This window comes from Podarcis filfolensis, assembly GCF_964270895.1.
Source record: "Podarcis filfolensis genome assembly, chromosome: 8".
Taxonomy (NCBI): Eukaryota; Metazoa; Chordata; class Lepidosauria; order Squamata; family Lacertidae; genus Podarcis; species Podarcis filfolensis.
In genome coordinates, this window is record NC_139611.1 from 89,193,920 (window position 1) to 89,212,791 (window position 18,872).

Here is an 18,872-nt window from a genome sequence, read left to right on the forward strand (position 1 = left end):
CTGTCTGCTGTGCCCAAGAAGAGATGATGGGGATGCAGCCTGCCTCGGCCTCTGTCCGCACCCTACAAATTGGGCTGGTAGAGGGGGCAGCGGGAAGGGAATCTGCTCTCATGGTTATCACAGCCCTCCCCCAAAAAGATCCTGCATAAAAGGCAGCAGGTGAGGAAAAAGGGACTTGCAGCTGCAGGATGAGACCTTCCCCCATCCTCTATAAGTCAGCTGTAGGGAATGAGGTGTGTGTTTGCAGGAAAGGGAGAGTCAGGGAAAGGAGAAGCAGCATAGAATTGCAGAGTGGGAAGGGACCATGAGGGTCATCTAGTCCAACCCCCTGCTGTGCAGGAATATTTTGCCCAATGTGAGTCTCGAACCCGCAGCCCTGAGTTTAAGCGTCTCGTGCTCTGCGGACTGAGCCATCCCGAGTTCATTCCTGTGCCAGATGATCCAGGAGATTTGGGTGGGAGAAGAAGCCAGTGCTTGGCCCAGAATCCAGAATGGCTTTGTAGTCTGCAAACTGAGCTCTCCTCTGAGCTTTTTCTTTCTTTCCTTCCCCCCGGCTCTGGCTTTGTAGTTTCGGAGGCGGAAACAGAAATGACGGACGTGGATGAGAACTTCCAGCAGACCAGCTCTTTGCCCCAAACCCCCGAGCAGGAGAAATACCTCCGGAATCACTTTGAGACGCTGGCTGATGCCCAGGCGGAAGGTAAGGCCAGAGCTGCGGCAATGAGCCGAATGTTGATATTTTCACCCCCTTCCATTGCGAGAATCTCCTGATATGGTTGAGAAAGGAGGAGGCGGAAAATGCTTTTCGCTACTTCCGCGACTGCCTGATTGCCTGTCTCTGTGTGTTATCTATGTAGTGATTAGATGGCTGAGTGGGAGCTGTAACTCTCATGCAAGCCAGTAGTTTAGTTTGTGGTAGCTATTAGAAATAAAAGAAGTTAGGCTGCACAGCTAGCTTCCGCGTTGTTCATACTCTGCTGACTCTGGTGCTCACAATGCACAGTTGTGAGTCCAGTGCACTGGGACCTACTTTCCAGGATTGGAAGGTCTCTGAAAGTGCCCCAGTCGCCTAGCCCAGTCGGGGCAGAACCAGTTATTGAGCCCAGTCGCTGACACCAGTTGCAAGGCGTACTGACACCGAACGGCACAGCGGCTGTGCTCTTCCCATAAGCAAGAGCCCCTCGCCTAATAGGCACAGCCGGAGGTGCACAGGGGCAATTTCTCAGGGTGCTGTTCTTTTGAGTCACTGACTAAGTAACAAACCCTTTGGCAGGCCATTGGCACTTTGACGGCAGATTAGCGGTCATTTGCCTCGGGTGTGTTTGTCAGTATTCACTTTTCAGCTACTGCTGGTTGGTGATATTATTAGCTGTATTTATCTCCCAGCTTTTCCTCCAAGGTGCTGAAGGTGGGGTGCATGGTTCTCCCTCTCCTCATTTAACCACCACAACAACCCTGTGAGGTAGGCTAGGCTGAGAGGCAGTGACTGGTCCAAGGCCACCCACTGAGCTTCATGGCCGGGTGGGGATTTGAACCCTGGTCTCCCAAGTCCTACTCCACACTGGCTGTGTCAAGAACTTGGGAAATCTCCCGCTTGGTCTCCGCTTTTTGATGCAGAAAAGTTTGAAGGCTGCCTAAAAGATCTGAAGGCACCGGAGGAGGAAGAGGAGGCGGCGGCCTTGTTCCAGAATCCTCGCCTGAGCATATCTACCCGTTTTCTCTCCAGCTGCCAAAAAAACAGCAGGTGGGCAGATATATATCTATATTTTAAACCCTGCATTCGTGAAAGAACCATCTGAACGGCTGTGTTCCTTTCACACAGGTTTGCAGCTCCCTTTCTTCCGAGGCTCCGTCAGCACTCTCAGGCCGCTGCTGCAGACCAACTGGCGGAGGAGAGTCTCCTGTCGGGCGAGCACAAGAAACCAGAGGCAAGTTGACCGCCTGAGTTGAGGATGAGCTGCTGGGCTCAGCTGTTCCCTTTTGCATCTGGGCAGACGTCTTGTCTCCCAGCCCTTCTGTGAAGACTGGGCACAGCCATGACTTAGTGGCAGCGGAACAGGGGCTCTGCAGGCAGAAGGGAATTTCCAGTTAAAAGATCTCTGGTAACCACACTGGAAAATAATAATAATAATAATAATAATATTATAATAATTTATTATTTATACCCCGCCCATCTGGCTGGGTTTCCCCAGCCACTCTGGGCGGCTTCCAACAGAAGATTAAAAATACATTAAAACATCAGTCATTAAAAACTTCCCTAAACAGGGCTGCCTTCAGATGTCTTCTAAACAGGTAGTTGTTTATTTCCTTGACATCTGAAGGGAGGGCGTTGCACAGGGTGGGTGCCACCACCGAGAAGGCCCTCTGCCTGGTTCCCTGTAGCTTGGCTTCTCGCAGGGAGGGAAACGCCAGAAGGCCCTCGAAGGTGGATCTCAGTGTCCGGGCTGAACAATGGGGGGTGGAGACGCTCCTTCAGGCAGGGACGTAAGAAGGGGGGGCAAGGGGGCGGTCCACCCCGGGTGCCACCCTGGGGGGGTGACAAGATGGCCCACTGCCTCCCCCCAGCTGTAGAGTGGCCGAGGGTACAGGCACCAAGTGCGCGGAAGCCTTAACGGACAGCGCTTGAGTGGCAGCCCGTACGGTTTGCCCCGCCCCCGGTGCCCCACACTGGGTGACTTAGAGGCTTCCTCCGCCACTGCCTTTAGGTATACAGGACCGAGGTCATTTAGGATTTCACGGTCAGCACTAACACTTTGAATTGTGCTCGGAAACGTCCTGGGAGCCAATGTAGGTCTTTCAGGACCAATGTTATGTGGTCTCGGAAAAGACCCCACAAGGCTGTCGTCTAGACCAGGGATGTCCAACACGTTGATCGTGATCTACTGGTCCATCCCTGCAAGGTTTTGGTAGATCGCAGTCGATCACTGGCCCGCTTCCAGGCCCAGCCCCTCTCCCTGCACCGGCCTCTATTTGTTACAGAAGGGAAGCCGGAGTTTAGAAACGGAGGCCGTTATCTGGCCAGCGATCGTGAGGTCAGTGGCTGCTTCTGTTCCTCCCTCCCTCAGAAGAGCTGCAAAAAATCCCCAAGCCCCCCCAAAACGGGGCATATTCCCTCCCCAAAAAAGCTCCACAACTTTGATCTGAACCCCTAAAAACGGGGGTCAATCACTGCCAGATTTTAATTTTGAAAGTAGATCACAGTCTCTCGGGAGTTGGCCACCCCTGGTCTAGACAAATTGATGTCCTCAAAAGCAGCTTCATGTGCACAGTTCAGAGATGTAAATAAGAATTTTCTTTGATCCTTCCACATTTGCAAACATAAATGACTTGAAAGCAGTTTAACCGGAACGTAACCCCTGCATAAACTGGGAGTTGCTCGTAACCGTTTAGTGTGTGCGAAATTCCCAGTGCATTCCTTGTTACACCAATGCAGCTGCGCTGGCTGTGGCTGATGGGAGTTGTAGTCTGGAAGCTCCAGAGGGCACCAGATTGGCAAATGCTGCGCTGGCACCTCTATAGCCTGCCTAAATGCCCGAACTCTCCGGCCTCAGAGTCGATGCATGGGAAATGGTGGCTAGGTATTTTGCAGGCAAGGAAGGGACTGAGACCCTGGGTTTGGGGCATCTGCAATGCTGTTAAACTTGCAGCCCGGGGATTTGGTTTCTAACAGTCTATGATGTAACTGCTTTAGAAACTTTCTGAAGAAGCCAGCTGTGAGCTGAAGGAAAAGCTTGACGCCAGAGCGTTCATCGCCTCAGGTAGGAAACTTTCTGGAACGTTGCGTTTGCAGCATGCTTGTCATGTAGCAGAGGCGGAAATTATTACTGTTCCCCGTTGTGGAGAAACATTGGGTGCTGCAGGGTGTGGATTTGACTCTGTCGCTGTGTGGGATGGATTTCCAGAAATGCCAGTTGATGCAAACAGTTCTCGTTCTTCTGATACCTTTGGAAACTGAAGAATGCTGCTGGGTGTGCTCCCCTCTTCCCCTTCTGGGAAGGCTCCAAATGTAGAAATCTCTCTCTTCCCCCCCCCCCTCCCTATGTTCTTAGAATCACAGGTCCTGGTCAAAAACTTTGAAATAAACCTGCAGCCTTTGTGCACCAAGTTTCAAGAGACTTTGCAGCTTTACGATAAGGTAAGCTATAGGAAAAGGCAGCAACATCAGAACTTTTTCAAAAAAAATTTCTCCATCTACATATTTCTGGGGGGTCATCAGATTATCCTGTCAGATGTCTAGGAGATGGTTTATATAGGGCTGTGGGGTACTCCTGTGGCATTGTGGGTCCCTGGCATCCTTGTCCCAGCCCAGTTTCGGTCACGGGTGCGAATCCTGGGTGTGAAAGCGTTTGTCCTTTTGCTGTGCAGGTGACATCCTGCAGCGACTCCACGGAGGAGGAGCTTCTCCACGTAAAGAACCGGCTGGTTAGCACTTTCTCCTGGATGAAACGGGAGCTGGACTCCCGAGAGATCAAGAACAACGCAGACGCGGCAACAGCCACGGACAGCCCGTCGCCCTGGCAGAAGCGCCTTCAGGACAGCGAGACCCGCTCTCTCCTGAAGCATTACTCTGACTCGCTGCTGAACATGGTCCAGAAGAAGCTGGAGGAAACCCACAAGGCGGACGTCGCCTGAATCGCCCCAGGCAAGGGATACGTCTGCCCCGCCCCTAAACAAACTTTATTGCGGCGCTGAGCTCAAGAGAACGTGCCCATTAATTTCCGTGTGACTCCTGAGGAGTTAACAGCAGTCAAGAAGGGAACAGATTAGCATTTATAACTCTAGTTTATAACTCTAGTCTCTATTTGCTGTGCATCCACACACACACACACCCCATTTTCCGCCTGGAAGCAAATACTGACAAGTTGTGTGTTTTTTTAGCTTTTCCCAGAGACCTCTTATGCAAAGCATTCTTTATAAGAATGAGGGAAGTAGGAGGAGAAGCAGGTGTTGTAAGTTCTTACGGGTGCTCTGATATTCCTCCACGGTGCTTTCTCGTCCATCTGTGTGAGTGTGAACGCTGCTTTGCAACAGCGGTTCTTCAACGTTTGCTGTTTTTTTCTTGGTTTTGAGAATTAATAAAATTGTATTATTAGATTTTGAAAAGTGTGTGTGTGTTGACTGGGTGGGACCCATTGCTGAGTGCGCAAACTTCCTCTCATCCCCTTTCATGCTTCCGGATCTGCCCCCAACCCTCTAGAAGAGATTTATGGGGGCACATAGAGAGCTGTGGTGGGGGTGGGGGGCGAGAGGAAGGTGAAGTCCCGTTGCACAAGCAGGAGTTATGTCCTGCTTATGGGCTTTAGGTGAGTGTGTGGGGCTGTAACTCAACAGTGGAGCATTGCAGAGCCAACTTCAGGCAGGTCTGGGAACTACCGTATTTGTCGCTCCATAGGGCGCATCGGACCATAGGGCGCACCTAGTTTTTTTGGGGGGAATGATGAAAAAAAATATTATTTCCCCCCCCCCAGCCCCAAAGAGCAGCGTACAGGCTGCGCAACCTCTCCCTTCCGGAGGGGTTGCGTGGGGCTATGGCACAAGCCAAGGCAGCCAGCGGGATGGATCCCGCTTGCTGTTTTGGCTTCCTCTTTAGCCCCACGCAACCTCTCCCTGCCGGGAGAGGCTGCATGGGGCTAAAGAAGCCATAGCTGCTTGCAGCCTCTCCCTGCCAGAGGGGCTATGCGCAGCTATCCCTGAAGTCTGGAGAGTGAGAGGGGTCCGTGCGCACCGAAGCCTCTTGCTCTCCAGGCTTCAGCGAAAGCAATGCGAAGCCTGTGGAGCACGGAGGGAGCGCTCCCTCTGCGCTTCGGAGGCTTCGCGTTGCTATCACTGAAGCCAAGGAGCCTGCATTCGCTCCATAGGATGCACACACGTTTCCCCTCAATTTTTGGAGGGGAAAAAGTGCGTCCTATAGAGCGAAAGATACGGTATCTTTGAAACCCTGGAGAGCTGTTGCCAGTTAGTGTCCACAGTACTGAGCTTGATGGAGCCATGGTCTGACTTGGTAGAAAAAAGACAGACACGGAACTGAGAAATTGCACAAAGCAAATGAAATACTGTGAAAATCCCTGAAACGAGAAGGAATCAACTAGAAATATTACCTTATGGAAATAAACTAAATAGTAAAAATCAAAAAGTTTAAGGAAAAAATTAGAAAAACCTAAAATTGAACAAAGCCTTAATGGGATGCCGGCTACAAACCTCGTTTCACTGAACTATTATAATACTTCAGAATTTTGGGGAGTTCTACCCCCTTTTTTTGAATTTTGGTCATTTAAGGTTTATAATTTTTCTATTTCTTTCTGAGGAAACTGAATAGTTCAGTGAAACGAGGTTTTGATTTTACTATTTAGTGTATTTCCATAAGATATTTTCACGGTACTTCATTTGTTTTGTGCAATGGTCTGACTTGGTAGCTTTTGACATTCCTAGCAGCTGACTAGGGCTGGGCTCGGGGGGGGGGTATGATCCTGCGCTTCCTACCATGAAAAGAGAGATTGAGACTAGACGGATCTTTGGTGCGCTGCAGGAGGGCTCTTCCATGTTCTTAAGACCTACTGTTGAGAGCAAAACATTTATTTCTTTTATTTATTTCCGTTATCTCTTAAAAACATATGAAAGCAGCTTACAACAAACATACATAAATCTATACAGTAAAGAAGTATTAAAAATTAAGATCGGATATCAATTCACTATTGAGGTACAGTGTATTCTCAACTGCCTGCATAAACCTGCTGGAAGAAAAAATTTTCAGCAAGCATTTAAAAGTCAAAACAGAAGGCTCCTGCTGAATCTCTAGTGGCAGAGAGTTCCACAGGACTGGGCCAATGACTGGGCCAAAGTCTCGGTTCCTTCTTGTTGCCAAATGAGCCTCGCCAACTCGGGGAATGACCAGTTACGATCCCGGTGATTGAGCTGGGATATTAGGGTTCAGGCAATGCCAGTTAGGCTTGACCAAAGTTGTTCAGGGCTTTGTAAATTAATACAAGGCTCTTGAACCTAACTCGGTAGCAGATGGAAATATGGAATAGTTATGGAATAAATACGGAAATGGGAGGCGTAAGGGACAGGATGGAATCTCCTGGTAGATGGCCGGGCTGTCTTGTCTGGAACCCTGATCAGGAGCATGTCCCACAGCCACTTTCTGCAGCAGCTCCCGGTTAGCGATACAGTCAAGGTAAGACCTCGGCTGAACTCTCCAGCATGGTTTGTTAATCAAAACATGAGAGAGAGAGATTCGGCTGCATAAAATCAAACTGCTCAGAAAGCTGTCCATGGAAACAGGTTTATTCAAATCTGAGCGAGACATGGAAATGTGGCTCTGTTTGAAAGGAGAGATTTGTTTGCTTGCGAGCATCCGGCCAAGTGCTGGAAAAACCCACCGGGAACCGGCTGCCCAAACAACCCCACTCCCAGCTTGCTCACAGAGCGGGCCTTTTCTGCGGTGGCAGGAAGGCATTTCTCTTTTTTTAAAAAAATAATTTTTATTAATAATTTCAACATAACAAATTATCAAAAGCATATCATCTTCATTTCCCCCCTTTTTTTCCTTCTCCCCTCCCCAAGAAAAAACCCCTACTAGACTTCCCTCAGCTCTTCTCCGGTTTTTCAACACATATTATTCTCTGCATATTATAAAAATGTAAAGATCCTTAAATTATCTATTACGTTCACAATAATAACTTTGTGTATGTTTATTCAAAGCCTGCCAAGGAGTCCAATTCATTTTGTGTTGTTTTTTAAAGTAATTTGTAAAAAGTTCCCATTCTTCTTTAAAGCCACCGTTGTCCTTGTCTCGCAGTTTGTATGTCAATTTCGCCAGTTCTGCATAATCCATCCATTTCCCCTGCCACTGTTCTTTTGTCGGGATTTCCTCGTTCTTCCATCCTTGTGCTATTAGGACTCTTGCCACCGTTGTCGCATACATCAATATATTTCTGAATTGCCTTGGCAGGTCTTTTCCTGCAATCCCTAACAAAAGGCATTTCTTGTCCCCAGCCTTTGCCAACCTGGTTCATTGCAGGAAACCAGAGCTTGAACATCCTGTATGGCAGAACCCACCCTTCTCTCTTGGGCTTCAGTGTTGAACTGTTCCAACTGTTGTGTGTATGTCCTAAACTCTAGTTTATCACATAGTTATTTATTCCTGCAGCACCTTGTTTCCCTAATAACTTGTCTATTTTGCAAAAATAAATTGCTTTCATGGTGTAGCATTATAGATACATGATTACCCATGCTCTGGCCAGCACTCTGATCCCATTACAGTGGTACTTCAGGTTACAGGCGCTTCAGGTTACAGACTCCACTAACCCAGAAATAGTACCTCGGGTTAAGAACTTTGCTCCAGGATGAGAACAGAAATCGCGTGGTGGCGGTTCCGGCGACATTAGCTAAAGTGGTACCTCAGGTTAAGAACAGTTTCAGGTTAAGAACGGACCTCCAGAACGAATTAAGTTCTTAACCGAGGTACCACTGTATATCTGTCCTGACTGCAGTGTTACAAGATGCTAGAAGTGCTGGCTACTTAACCTTTTAGCTTGCTCTGAGTAGTATCTTCTGCTAATGATAATAATGGTGCACTCCTCAGAACACACCGGTGACGGGCAAAGATCCAACAGTGTCGTGTTGCGTTAGTGTGCAAAGGTTACTTTTTAAAAAACCTGCCCAATTTTCCCCGGTCATTAAATTCGAGGCCAACTGATGGTGTTTTGGTGGTGAACAGGTTGGCCTTTTTCAACGTCCAGTTTGACGCATGTGCGTGAGCATTGCTGCCATCCAGTATCAGGTGAATCGCCGGTTTCCTGCAGCTATCCTGTTCAAAAAGGCAAGCCGGCTAACCGTCCTCGACTCTTCCCTCTATAGCAAAGTGCAGAATTTGCATAGAGAGGATGGAGATCTCTTGTTGCCTTTGCAGTTAGGAGCGCAAAGTATGCAAAGGAGCTGGAATTCGGTTCACATTCAGAACGCGCACACACACACACACACACACCTGCCCCGCAACACTAATTCAAATCGCGAGATATCCAGTGTCGCTCTTGTAAACAGCCCAGGCTCTTTCACACTCTCCAGAATCACAACCTTCGCTGGACTTCGGCGGAGATTTTGGATTCGGCTTGGCAGCAGATGAGAAGGTGAGTGGTTTGAATTCTGGGTGCCTGTTCCTGCTTTTGCTGGAAGGTAGCTGGGTGTTTGGATGAGAAACGGGTTGTAGCCTCTTATCTGGAAAGGAAGCAGAGCAGGAGAGAATCTTCTTCTTGTTGTTTAGTTGTTAGTCGTGTCCGCCTCTTCGTGACCCCCTGGACCAGAGCACGCCAGGCACTCCTGTCTTCCTCTGCCTACCGCAGTTTGGTCAAACTCATGCTGGTAGCTTCGAGAACACTGTCCCACCATCTCGTCCTCTGTCGTCCCCTTCTCCTTGTGCCCTCCATCTTTCCCAATATCAGGGTCTTTTCCAGGGAGTCTTCTCTTCTCATGAGGTGGCCAAATCTTGGAGCCTCAGCTTCAGGATCTGTCCTTCCAGTGAGCACTCAGGGCTGATTTCCCTAAGGATGGAGAGGTTTGATCTTCTTGCAGTCCATGGGACTCTCAAGAGTCTCCTCCAGCACCAGAATTCAAAAGCATCCATTCTTCAGCGCTCAGCCTTCTTTATGGTCCAGCTCTCACTTCCATACATCACTACTGGGAAAACCATAGCTTTTACTATACAGACCTTTGTTGGCAAGGTGATGTCTCTGCTTTTTAAGATGCTGTCTAAGTTTGTTATTGCTCTTCTCCCAAGAAGCAGGTGTCTTTTAATTTCGTGACTGCTGTCAAAGTGCCAAAATACCGCCAGGGAATTGCAAGCCCACGGTTGTGCCAGCCATGCCTAAATCTTTCCTGGTCAAGCGGCGAGTCTCAATGCGACTGGCGTCCCGGGATTGGGGGGAGCTCTCTGACCAACTTCGCGGAGACTTGTACATCCCAGGTAGGTGTGCTAAAATTTTCTTGCATTGCCTTCAACACGAAAGTAGAAAAGAAAAGAAAAAGACCTAAGGAGAGAGAAAGCTGAAGACGAAAGAGAGGGAAGAAAAGATTAAAGAAAGATACTTGGAGAAGGGTGGTTGGTTTTGGTTCTTCCCAGGGCCAGATTGAGGTTTTATGTGGCCCTCAGCTCCTGAAGGTAATGGGGCCCTTTCTATGTCCAGCTGTCCTTTGCCAACAACAAATTGTCGCTGTTTTTTGTGTTGAATATATGCTATATGGCAATTTCTGGTCCTAATAGGTATCTAAAGCCTTCTGCACATCACAAAATATGTTTTTATCAAAGTAATTGTTGAATTGAAATACAATTAAGAAGAAGTATATTAATAGTGAAAGAATTATTAAGCTCTAACTTAAAATGATTTTTTATTCATAACAAACTGAATAATGCAAACCCATTGGCATTTGGCAATAACAAAAGTTCCTTGAGAAACACAATTTATAAAGACTCATAATCTACTCTCTAGAAACTTGCTAGAACATAATAATAATTAATAATAATAATAATAATAATAATAATAATAATAATAATAATAAATTTTATTGATACCCCGCCCTCCCCAGCCAAGACCAACATGAAATAAAAATAGGTGTAAATATATGATGCAAACTACTAATAATGATAAATAGCAGAATATTGGCACCCTATATATAGAAAGGAGCAAACCAGGGATATTTTAGGGAGCAGGCTAGCAGGAGGGGCCCATGACTTACAGCCTAGGAGCCTAGGATTTCTTTGTTACCTTATATTTTGGAAATGTACATCCAGTTTTCTCCCCCTTTAATAGTTTGGGGGCCCCCAAGAGAGTGGGGCCCTGAGCTAGAGCTTGTTTAGCTTAAACGTAAATCCGGCACTGGTTCTTCCAGAAGGCAGCTTGGCTCAAACCCTGGCAGACCCCAGGCTCCTCGCAGGCGGCTCTGTGAGCGTGTGGGAAAGAACCCACGCAGGAAACTTCTTCCAAGGCGTCACTCAAAGCCCGTGTCATCCTCAACTGGGTCCCGTGGGGAAATACCCCAGGAGCAGCAAGGTAAGAAACCAGGAAGATTTATACATTATTCAGGTAGGTAGCCGTGTTGGTCTGGTGCAGTCAAAATAACAATAAATAAAAAATTGTCCAGTAACACCTTATAGACAAACTAAGTTTGTTCTGGTATAAGCTTTCGTGTGCATGCACACTTCTTCTGTTTCAGTGTAATTGTATTTTATTGTTATTTAGCATTACCTGAAATCTTCAGAAGGTAACATAAAAATCATTTGGTTTTCCAAAAGTAGTTGATGTGCTTCTTTATCCAAGATAATGTCGCAAAAAAAGGTGCCACGTGACACCCACTCTGTGTCTGTAAGAACTCAATCGCTCAGTGTGGCAGAACCGACACTTTGGAACTCCCTGCCAATGGATATCAGCCTTAACTATATTCTTACCAGCACCTGCTGAAGACATTCTTATTTAGACAAGCCTACCTAGATAGTTTAGGAAGCTTGTGTGAGTTTTGATGTGTTTTAATCTATTCTCTTGTAGTTTTACGAACGTTTTCAATCATGTAACGATAATTCTATTGCCGTTTGTTTCCTGCAATCGAGCGGTATATAAATTATATGCAATAAATATTGGAGCTCAGTCAGTAGAGCACGAGACTCTTAATCTCAGGGCTGTGGGTTTGAGCCCCACGTTGGACAAAAGGTTCCTGCACAGCAGGGGGTTGGACTAGATGACCCTTGGGGTCCCTTCCAACGATAATAAAATATAATAATTTATTATTTCTACACCGCCCATCTGGCTGGGTTACCCCAGCCACTCTGGGCGGCTTCCAACAAGGGATTAAAATTACATTAAAACATCAGTCATTAAAAACTTCCCTAAACAGGGATGCCCTCAGATGTCTTCTAAATGTCAGAAAGTTGTTTGTTTCTTTGACAACTGATGGGAGAGCGTTCCACAGGGCGGGTGCCACTACCGAGAAGGCCCTCTGCCTGGTTCCCTGTAACTTTGCTTCTCGCAATGAGGGAACCTCCAGAAGGCCCTCGGCGCTGGACCTCAGTGTCCAGGCAGAACGATGAGGGTGGAGACGCTCCTTCAGGGATACTGGGCCTTTGAGGCCGTTTAGGGCTTTAAAGGTCAGCACCAACACTTTGAATTGTGCTTGGAAACGTACTGGGAGCCAATGAAGGTCTTTCAAGACCGGTGTTATATGGTCTTGGTGGCCGCTCCCAGTCACCAGTCTGTCTGCCGCATTCTGGATTAATTGCAGTTTCAGGGTCACCTTCAAAGGTAGCCCCACGTAGAGGGCATTGCAGGAGTCCAAGCGGGAGATAACTAGAGCATGCACCACTCTGGAGAGACAGTCTGCGGGCAGGTAGGGTCTCATCCTGCATACCAGATGGAGCTGGGAGACAGCTGCCCTGGACACAGAATGGACCTGCGCCTCCATGGACAGCCGTGAGTCCAAAATGACTCCCAGGCTGCACATCTCCACAACTGTATGAAAAGAAAACTGAATGGCATGACCATGCTGGCTGAGACTGATGGGAGTGGTAGTTCCAAGCCTCTGGGTTGTATAACGTTGCAGGTCCTCAACGTTCGTCTGGTCTGCAAACTCCCAACCTGCCCCGCTTCCTTCCTTTCTGCTCCATCCAGGGCAGGAGTCCTGCAGCGCCGCACTTCCAGTGCTGCGTGTGCAGCAAACACTTCCCTCTGCAGCGCATGCTGAACCGCCACCTCAAGTGCCACAGCTCGGTCAAGAAGCATGTCTGCAGGTTCTGTGGTAAGGGCTTCAATGACACCTTCGACCTCAAGAGGCACCTGAGGACGCACACAGGTGGGGACCTCACCCTGCAAAGGCCTTGGCTCTTGTTGCTCACCTTGGTGGGGAATTTACAAACATAACATCCATATTGACCAATGTATTGTGTTTTTTTGTTGTTGCAGGAATTTATGTCTAGGTTGGGGGGGGTTGCCCCTCCAGCAGATATCATGCACACACAGCCCACTACCAAAATCAGCACAATCACTTTTGTGACTTTTGTGATTTCTCCCCACAAAACACTTCATCACAGTTTCTTCCTATCTATTCCAAGGGCCTTTGCTGCACGATACCAAATGTAAGAATTCACTGATAAATGTATCTTATGTACTGGCTCACTGGGAAAACTTCAAAAATGCATATAGAAAGGTGAGCTCAGCTCCTCAGCAGCCCCTCTGCCTGAGTGATGATCCCTGGCATCCTGATACCTGAGTGCCAGACAGGTAGCCATTCTGGAAATAACAAACCCAGATGAAGACAAAAGGGTGGGATTAACTTGGCTGGGAAACAGGGAAATGTAAATGTCTCTTTTGTTTCACTTGATGGGTGTTTGGTGGAGGGCAAGGGGAACCATGGGGCAGGGTCCAGGATGCTCAGATTACTGCCACCAGACCTCCCCTTTCATGATGTAACCATGATGTATGAGTGATGTAGTTTGGGGTGGTGTAACATGGGGATTAGCAGCTAATAAAAGTTTGGGTTCTCTTGTTTGGGGCTTCCATCTTGTTCCACCTGGTGGCAGGTGGGAGTCCTGTCGCGACAGTCTTCAATCAAGACCAAGCCGACTGGCTGCTGCTTTGCTCTGGTATTCCTGGCTGGGGTCCTTGTTTTTTGTCCAAGGGAGCCCTCAGATTTCTCTGTTAACATTGTAAATAATTTTTATTAATTTTTCTTTAATAACACTCCAGTTGGTAGAATATCAAATCTTGCCACCACAATACAAATAATAAAGCCAATTATACATTTCAAATTACATATTTTTAAAAAACTTCTCATGTTCTGGCTGGTCAGGAGGGAAAAAAATTATTTCTTGTTCCTGCTTTTTCTCTCTTGTTTATTCCCAATATCACAGTTCTGATCTTAATCCTTTGTCTTATCTTAACAGCCACTGGTGCGAGACTTTCAATTGTATTTAGCAAATCTATATGGATATTGACCTGCAAGAGGAATTTTATTGTTCCTGTTGTTGTCCGTCAATTATTTTCAGCGCAGTCCCCCTAAGAGGCCCCTTTTTCATTCCACCATCTTATCTTCCAAGATTCTGGCCTGCCTTTCAGCTTTTCTTTGTTTAATTAAAATTAAGACACAGCAACCCTTCAAGTCTTTTAACGAACTGATGTTTTCCCAATCCGAATAGGGGTCTTCCATAGGGGGCAGTGCCATAAGGAATATTTCACAGTTAGCAATTGTTTGGTTCCTCTACAATCCAAGCTTTGCTCCCCGCAATGTATTGTATCACAGAATCACAGAACTGTAGGGACCTCCAAAGGTCATCTAGTCCAACCCCCTCTTGCAATACAGGAATCTCAGCGAAAGCATCCCAGACAGATGGCCACCCAACCTCTGCTTCAAAACATCCAAGGAAGGAGAGTTCACAGCTTCCCGAGGGAGACAGTCCTGCTGTCAAACAGCTCTGGCTGTCCAAAAGTTCTTCCTGGTGTTTAGTCAAAATCTTCATTCCTTTTTTGTTGGGAAACCCTTTTATTTACATGAGAGACACAACTCTTCCCAAATCCCCTTGTTGTTGTTGTTTAGTCGTGTCTGCCTCTTCGTCCGCCCAGCTGGCTCGGTTTCCCCAGAAACTCTGGGCGGCTTCCAGCAAAATGTTGTTGTTTTTAGTCGTTTAGTGGTGTCCGACTCTTCATGACCCCCTGGACCAGAGCACGCCAGGCCCTCCTGTCTTCCACTGCCTCCCACAGTTTGGTCAAACTCATGCTGGTAGCTTCGAGAACACTGTCCCACCATCTTGTCCTCTGTCGTCCCCTTCTCCTTGTGCCCTCCATCTTTCCCAACATCAGGGTCTTTTCCAGGGAGTCTTCTCTTCTCATGAGGTGGCCAAAGTCTTGGAGCCTCAGCTTCAGGATCCGTCCTTCCAGTGAGCACTCAGGGCTGATTTCCTTCAGAATGGAGAGGTTTGATCTCCTTGCAGTCCATGGACTCTCAAGAGTCTCCTCCAGCACCAGAATTCAAAAGCATCCATTCTTCGGCGATCAGTCTTCTTTATGGTCCAGCTCTCACTTCCATACATCTGGGAAAACCATAGCTTTAACTATACAGACCCTTACTTCAGAGGAATGAACTGAGAGGAGTGGGTGGCCCCGATTCCAGGTCAGCCATGCTTAACAAGCTTGTAAGTGATGGAGAACTCTCCCAAATAGTGACCAATCATTTCAGGCTTGATTTCCACCTGGTTGAATGTCTTCCCATTGTACACGCCAACCATGCTGCCTGTTGGGAGTGTCCGTACGACTGAGCTGAAACGGCTCTCCTCCTCGGACGTGTCTTCGGGATCCATCAGGCTCTCCTCCGATGGTGATTAACGACCTAAGCCTTTGATGAGGTTTCAGGCACGTTCCCCCATTACGCAGAGTATCCAAACAGCAGCAGAAGGAGCCGAAATATATGCTACATCGCTACGTTTATTAGTAACTACGAAAAGAATATGCATCTGCTCTCTGTGAGAGTCAGGGGACAACCTGGAACAAAGAAACAGGAAACCAGTAACATCAACATCCGTCTCCCGTGAGACTTCCAACAGTCTGGAATGTAAACAGAGTCTTGTGATTCCAAAAACTGCACAGTGGCATAACAGAAATCTAACACTGCCTACCATTGAAGGATAATCATGTCTCGCAGGTGGATTTTGACCACCTCTGCCTTCTCCGTGGGCAGGGCCCCTTTCTTGGCCTTGCGCAGCTGCTTCAGGAGGGGGTCTACTTGTGGCACAAGCCAGGGTTGAGCCGCCACCACCGGCAGGCACTGTACAGCTGCATTAGCTGCTCAGAGGATATGTCAAGGAGCTGGTCCAGGTCAACACCCCGGCAGGTGAACTTCCGGAAAGTACGCTTCTTCTTCTGCTCCACTTCTGCCATCTTGGCCGCAGTCTCCTCCAGGAAAAGGCCGAGATCCCGTGCGGTTTGCTCCTGTAATTTGAAGCCATGAGTTCAAGTCCTACTCTCTAGAGCAGGAGAAAACAAGCTTGCTCTATCTTCCATATGACAGCCCTTGAGATATTTGAAGATGGCCATCATATCTCCTCTCAGCCTCTTTTCCAGGCTAAACATACCCAGCTCCTTCAAGCGTTCCTCATCAGGCTTGGTTTCCAGACCCTTGGTTGCCCTCCTCTGTCACCTTCCAGCTTGTCAACATCCTTCTTAAATTGTGGTGCCCAGAACTGGACACAGTATTCCAGGTGAGGTCTGACCAAGGCAGAAGAGAGTGGGACTATTAGTTGATCTGGACACTAGTCTTCTGTTGATGCAGCCTAGAATAGCATAAGTTTTGCTGCTCCATCACACTGTGGACTCATGTTCAGCTCTAGATCCTTTTCATATGTCCTACTCGCAAGCCAGGTGTCTCCCCCATTTTATATTTGTGCACCTGGTTCTTCCTGCCAAAGTGCAGACCCTTACATTTGTCCCTCTTGAAAGTCATTGTGGTAATTTGGGCCCAGCTCTCCCATCTGTTAAGGTCATTTTGAATCCCCAAAACCGTATCTTCTGATCATCTCCTGAGGCTCTCCTTCGTGTGCTGCCTCCTCGAGAGGTCCAGAGGGTGGCAACAGAGAACGGGACCTTCTCTGCAGTGGCTCCCCATCTGTGGAATGCTCTCCCCAGGGAAGTTTGCCTGGTGCCTTCATTACACACTTTTAGGTGCCAGGAAAAAACGTTCCTTTTTAACCAGGCCTTTGGTCGACCTGATGGACATCCGATGCCCTTTTTTAAAAAAAATATATGGGGGGCTGCTATCAGGTTGTTTTTATTTTGATGATGTATTTTGTGGTTTTATATCTTGATTTTATTCTGTGAACCACCCTGAGACCTCCGTGTATAGGGCAGTATATAAATTCAATATATAAAAGTAATTTCCCCAGAGATGGCAAAGTTAACGTGATTAATGAGAGAAAACTCATTACTGACACAGGTGAAACTCAAAAAATTTGAATATCGTGGAAAAGTTCATTTATTTCAGTAATTCAATGCTACTGAAGCATCCTGGTCTTCCATAACACCTCAGCAGTGCCACAGGCTGATAGCATCCATGCCACGCCGCATTGAGGCAGTAATTGATGCAAAAGGGGCCCAAACCAAGCACTGAGTACATATGCATGCTTCTACTTCTCAGAGGTCCAATATTGCTCTATTTGCAATCCTTGTTTTCCTGATTTCATTTAATATTCTAATTTTCTGAGATTGCCATTTTGGGGTTTTCATCAGCTGTACGCCATAATCATCACAATGATAACAAATAAAGGCTTGACATATCTCGCTTTGCATGTCATGAGTCTATCTCATATATCAGTTTCACCTTTTAAGTTGAATTACTGAAATAAATGAACTTTTCCATGATATTCTAATTTTTCGATCCTGTATTAGGGATTGGAAATTTCTAAGGGATTTTTGCATGAAAGCAAAAATGAGTATGTGGAGTTGAAGACTGACAAAATACTGAAGTGTAGAGGTTTTATTATTTTGCGGTTTTATATCTTGATTTTATTCCGTGAACCGCCTTGAGACCCCTGGATATAGGACGGTATATAAATTCAATGAATAATAATATAGGCCTGTCCACCTGACATTTGTTCCTCCGCAGGCATCCGGCCGTATCGCTGCTGCGTCTGCGACAAAGCCTTCACCCAGCGCTGCTCCCTCGAGTCGCACCTCAAGAAAATCCACAGCATCCAGCAGCGATACGCTTACCGCGAGCGCCGCTCCAAGCTCTTTGTGTGCGAGGACTGCGGCTTCACCTGCAGCGGCAGCGAGGAGTACTACGGCCACGTCCGCCGCCTGCACCCCGGCCACGGGATCCTGGCCAGAGGGTTCCAGAAGGTGGCGCCGGCCGACCTCCACCCCAGGTTCCACGTCCTCTACCCTTCCGCATACTGAGGCCCAGAGGCCAGGGCCGAGGAAACCGGGAAACAGCAGCACCCGAATCCCACGTAAGGAAAACAGGGGAGTAGAAAAACTAGCCAAATCATGCATTTGGAGCAAGTTGTTCGCTGCCCGTGCCAAGAGGGGACTGTGCCAATTCTGCACCTCTTCTAAGTGCTGGGCGTCTCGCCCAGCCCTGCCTTGAGATCTATGTTTCTCAAAATTAGCTGTTACCAAAATATGCGACAGTCTCAGAGGACTAAAAACTTTTGTTTTCAAAATGAAGGTTCCCAGAAGGCTGTGTTTTCAAGTCTTTTCTCCAAGCTCGGTTGTGGGTGCCCTCGTTTTCTGAGGCCAGTTGGTTGACCGCCAGGGGCAGGGCTTTTTCTGTAGTGGCCCCCAAGCTGTGGAACGCGCTCTGCAGGCATTTCGGCCTCTGTGATGCTCTTCCAGGCACCGACCCAAACGTTTTTTGCACTTGCCCAAGTTTTTGGCTGCGCTGAATATGTGGCTGTTTCTAATCTGTTAATCTTGTAATGAGTGGCGTTTTGTTGCATGCCGCCTCGCGGGGCCAATATTGGTGGCGAGACAGCATATAATTATATTAAAAACTGTGTTTCCTCATGGCCAGGGGAATATTTTGTTCTGCTTCCCGCTTAAACATAACCAGCCTCCTCTCTGAACATGGCTGTCTTGCATTATAGCTCATTTTTTAAAAAGCAGGCGGGCACAAGCTATCTTTAAAGCCACACCTCTAAACCGGACACTCAGCCCCATCATCCTGGTTGCGATGGAGTAGGCTGGAATGAGGGAAAGGTAGGCAAACCACACATGCTTTATCCCACATGACCTGAACCCTAGATCATGGGGGGGGGTGTGGACTACATGGCCCCTGGGTCCCATCCAACTCTTAAGGTTCTATTATTCTTTTATTCTCACCAAGCTGCTTTAATTGTGTACAGA

At 47.6% G+C, this 18,872-nt stretch overlaps 2 protein-coding genes and 1 pseudogene across 5 annotated transcripts in view; 2 read left to right on the forward strand and 1 right to left on the reverse strand.

The window, feature by feature from the left end:
• WDR62 (WD repeat domain 62) overlaps window positions 1–5,103 on the forward strand; it is a 30,761-nt gene extending 25,658 nt beyond the window's left edge. For both annotated transcript variants that reach the window (XM_083626786.1, XM_083626787.1), the window contains exons 25-30: window positions 569–700; window positions 1,618–1,744; window positions 1,823–1,928; window positions 3,692–3,758; window positions 4,050–4,135; window positions 4,366–5,103. In XM_083626786.1, the coding sequence (XP_083482912.1) occupies window positions 569–700; window positions 1,618–1,744; window positions 1,823–1,928; window positions 3,692–3,758; window positions 4,050–4,135; window positions 4,366–4,632 (785 nt within the window). In that variant the 3' untranslated portion in view covers window positions 4,633–5,103. The remainder of the gene's footprint in view (window positions 1–568; window positions 701–1,617; window positions 1,745–1,822; window positions 1,929–3,691; window positions 3,759–4,049; window positions 4,136–4,365) is intronic.
• A 4,606-nt stretch (window positions 5,104–9,709) lies between these two features.
• OVOL3 (ovo like zinc finger 3) lies at window positions 9,710–18,210 on the forward strand. 2 transcript variants are annotated; one of them, XM_083627979.1, is made up of 4 exons: window positions 9,710–9,961; window positions 10,885–11,045; window positions 12,654–12,834; window positions 17,632–18,210. In XM_083627979.1, the coding sequence occupies exons 1-4, from the start codon at window positions 9,859–9,861 to the stop codon at window positions 17,922–17,924; spliced, it is 738 nt and encodes a 245-aa protein (XP_083484105.1). In that variant the 5' UTR covers window positions 9,710–9,858; the 3' UTR covers window positions 17,925–18,210. The 2 variants fall into 2 exon arrangements, 1 of the variants encoding a protein (XP_083484105.1); XR_014551392.1 differs by lacking the exons at window positions 9,710–9,961; window positions 10,885–11,045; window positions 12,654–12,834 and adding an exon at window positions 15,750–15,864 and having other exon boundaries at window positions 17,632–17,756.
• On the reverse strand, window positions 15,101–15,958 carry LOC310769132 (small ribosomal subunit protein uS19-like; annotated as a pseudogene). The gene is made up of 2 exons: window positions 15,650–15,958; window positions 15,101–15,293 (listed from the first exon to the last, which is right to left on the reverse strand). The product of its transcript is annotated as a small ribosomal subunit protein uS19-like (transcript).
• Window positions 18,211–18,872: the final 662 nt, after the last annotated feature.

Excerpts from the sequence above, each read along its gene's own strand:
- OVOL3 (XM_083627979.1), top strand. The coding sequence starts at position 9,859 with ATGCCTAAATCTTTCCTGGTCAAGCGGCGAGTCTCAATGCGACTGGCG. Across the intron at positions 9,962-10,884 it reads CGGAGACTTGTACATCCCAG|AAGGCAGCTTGGCTCAAACC; the intron begins GTAGGTGTGCTA and ends TGGTTCTTCCAG. Across the intron at positions 12,835-17,631 it reads GCACCTGAGGACGCACACAG|GCATCCGGCCGTATCGCTGC; the intron begins GTGGGGACCTCA and ends GTTCCTCCGCAG.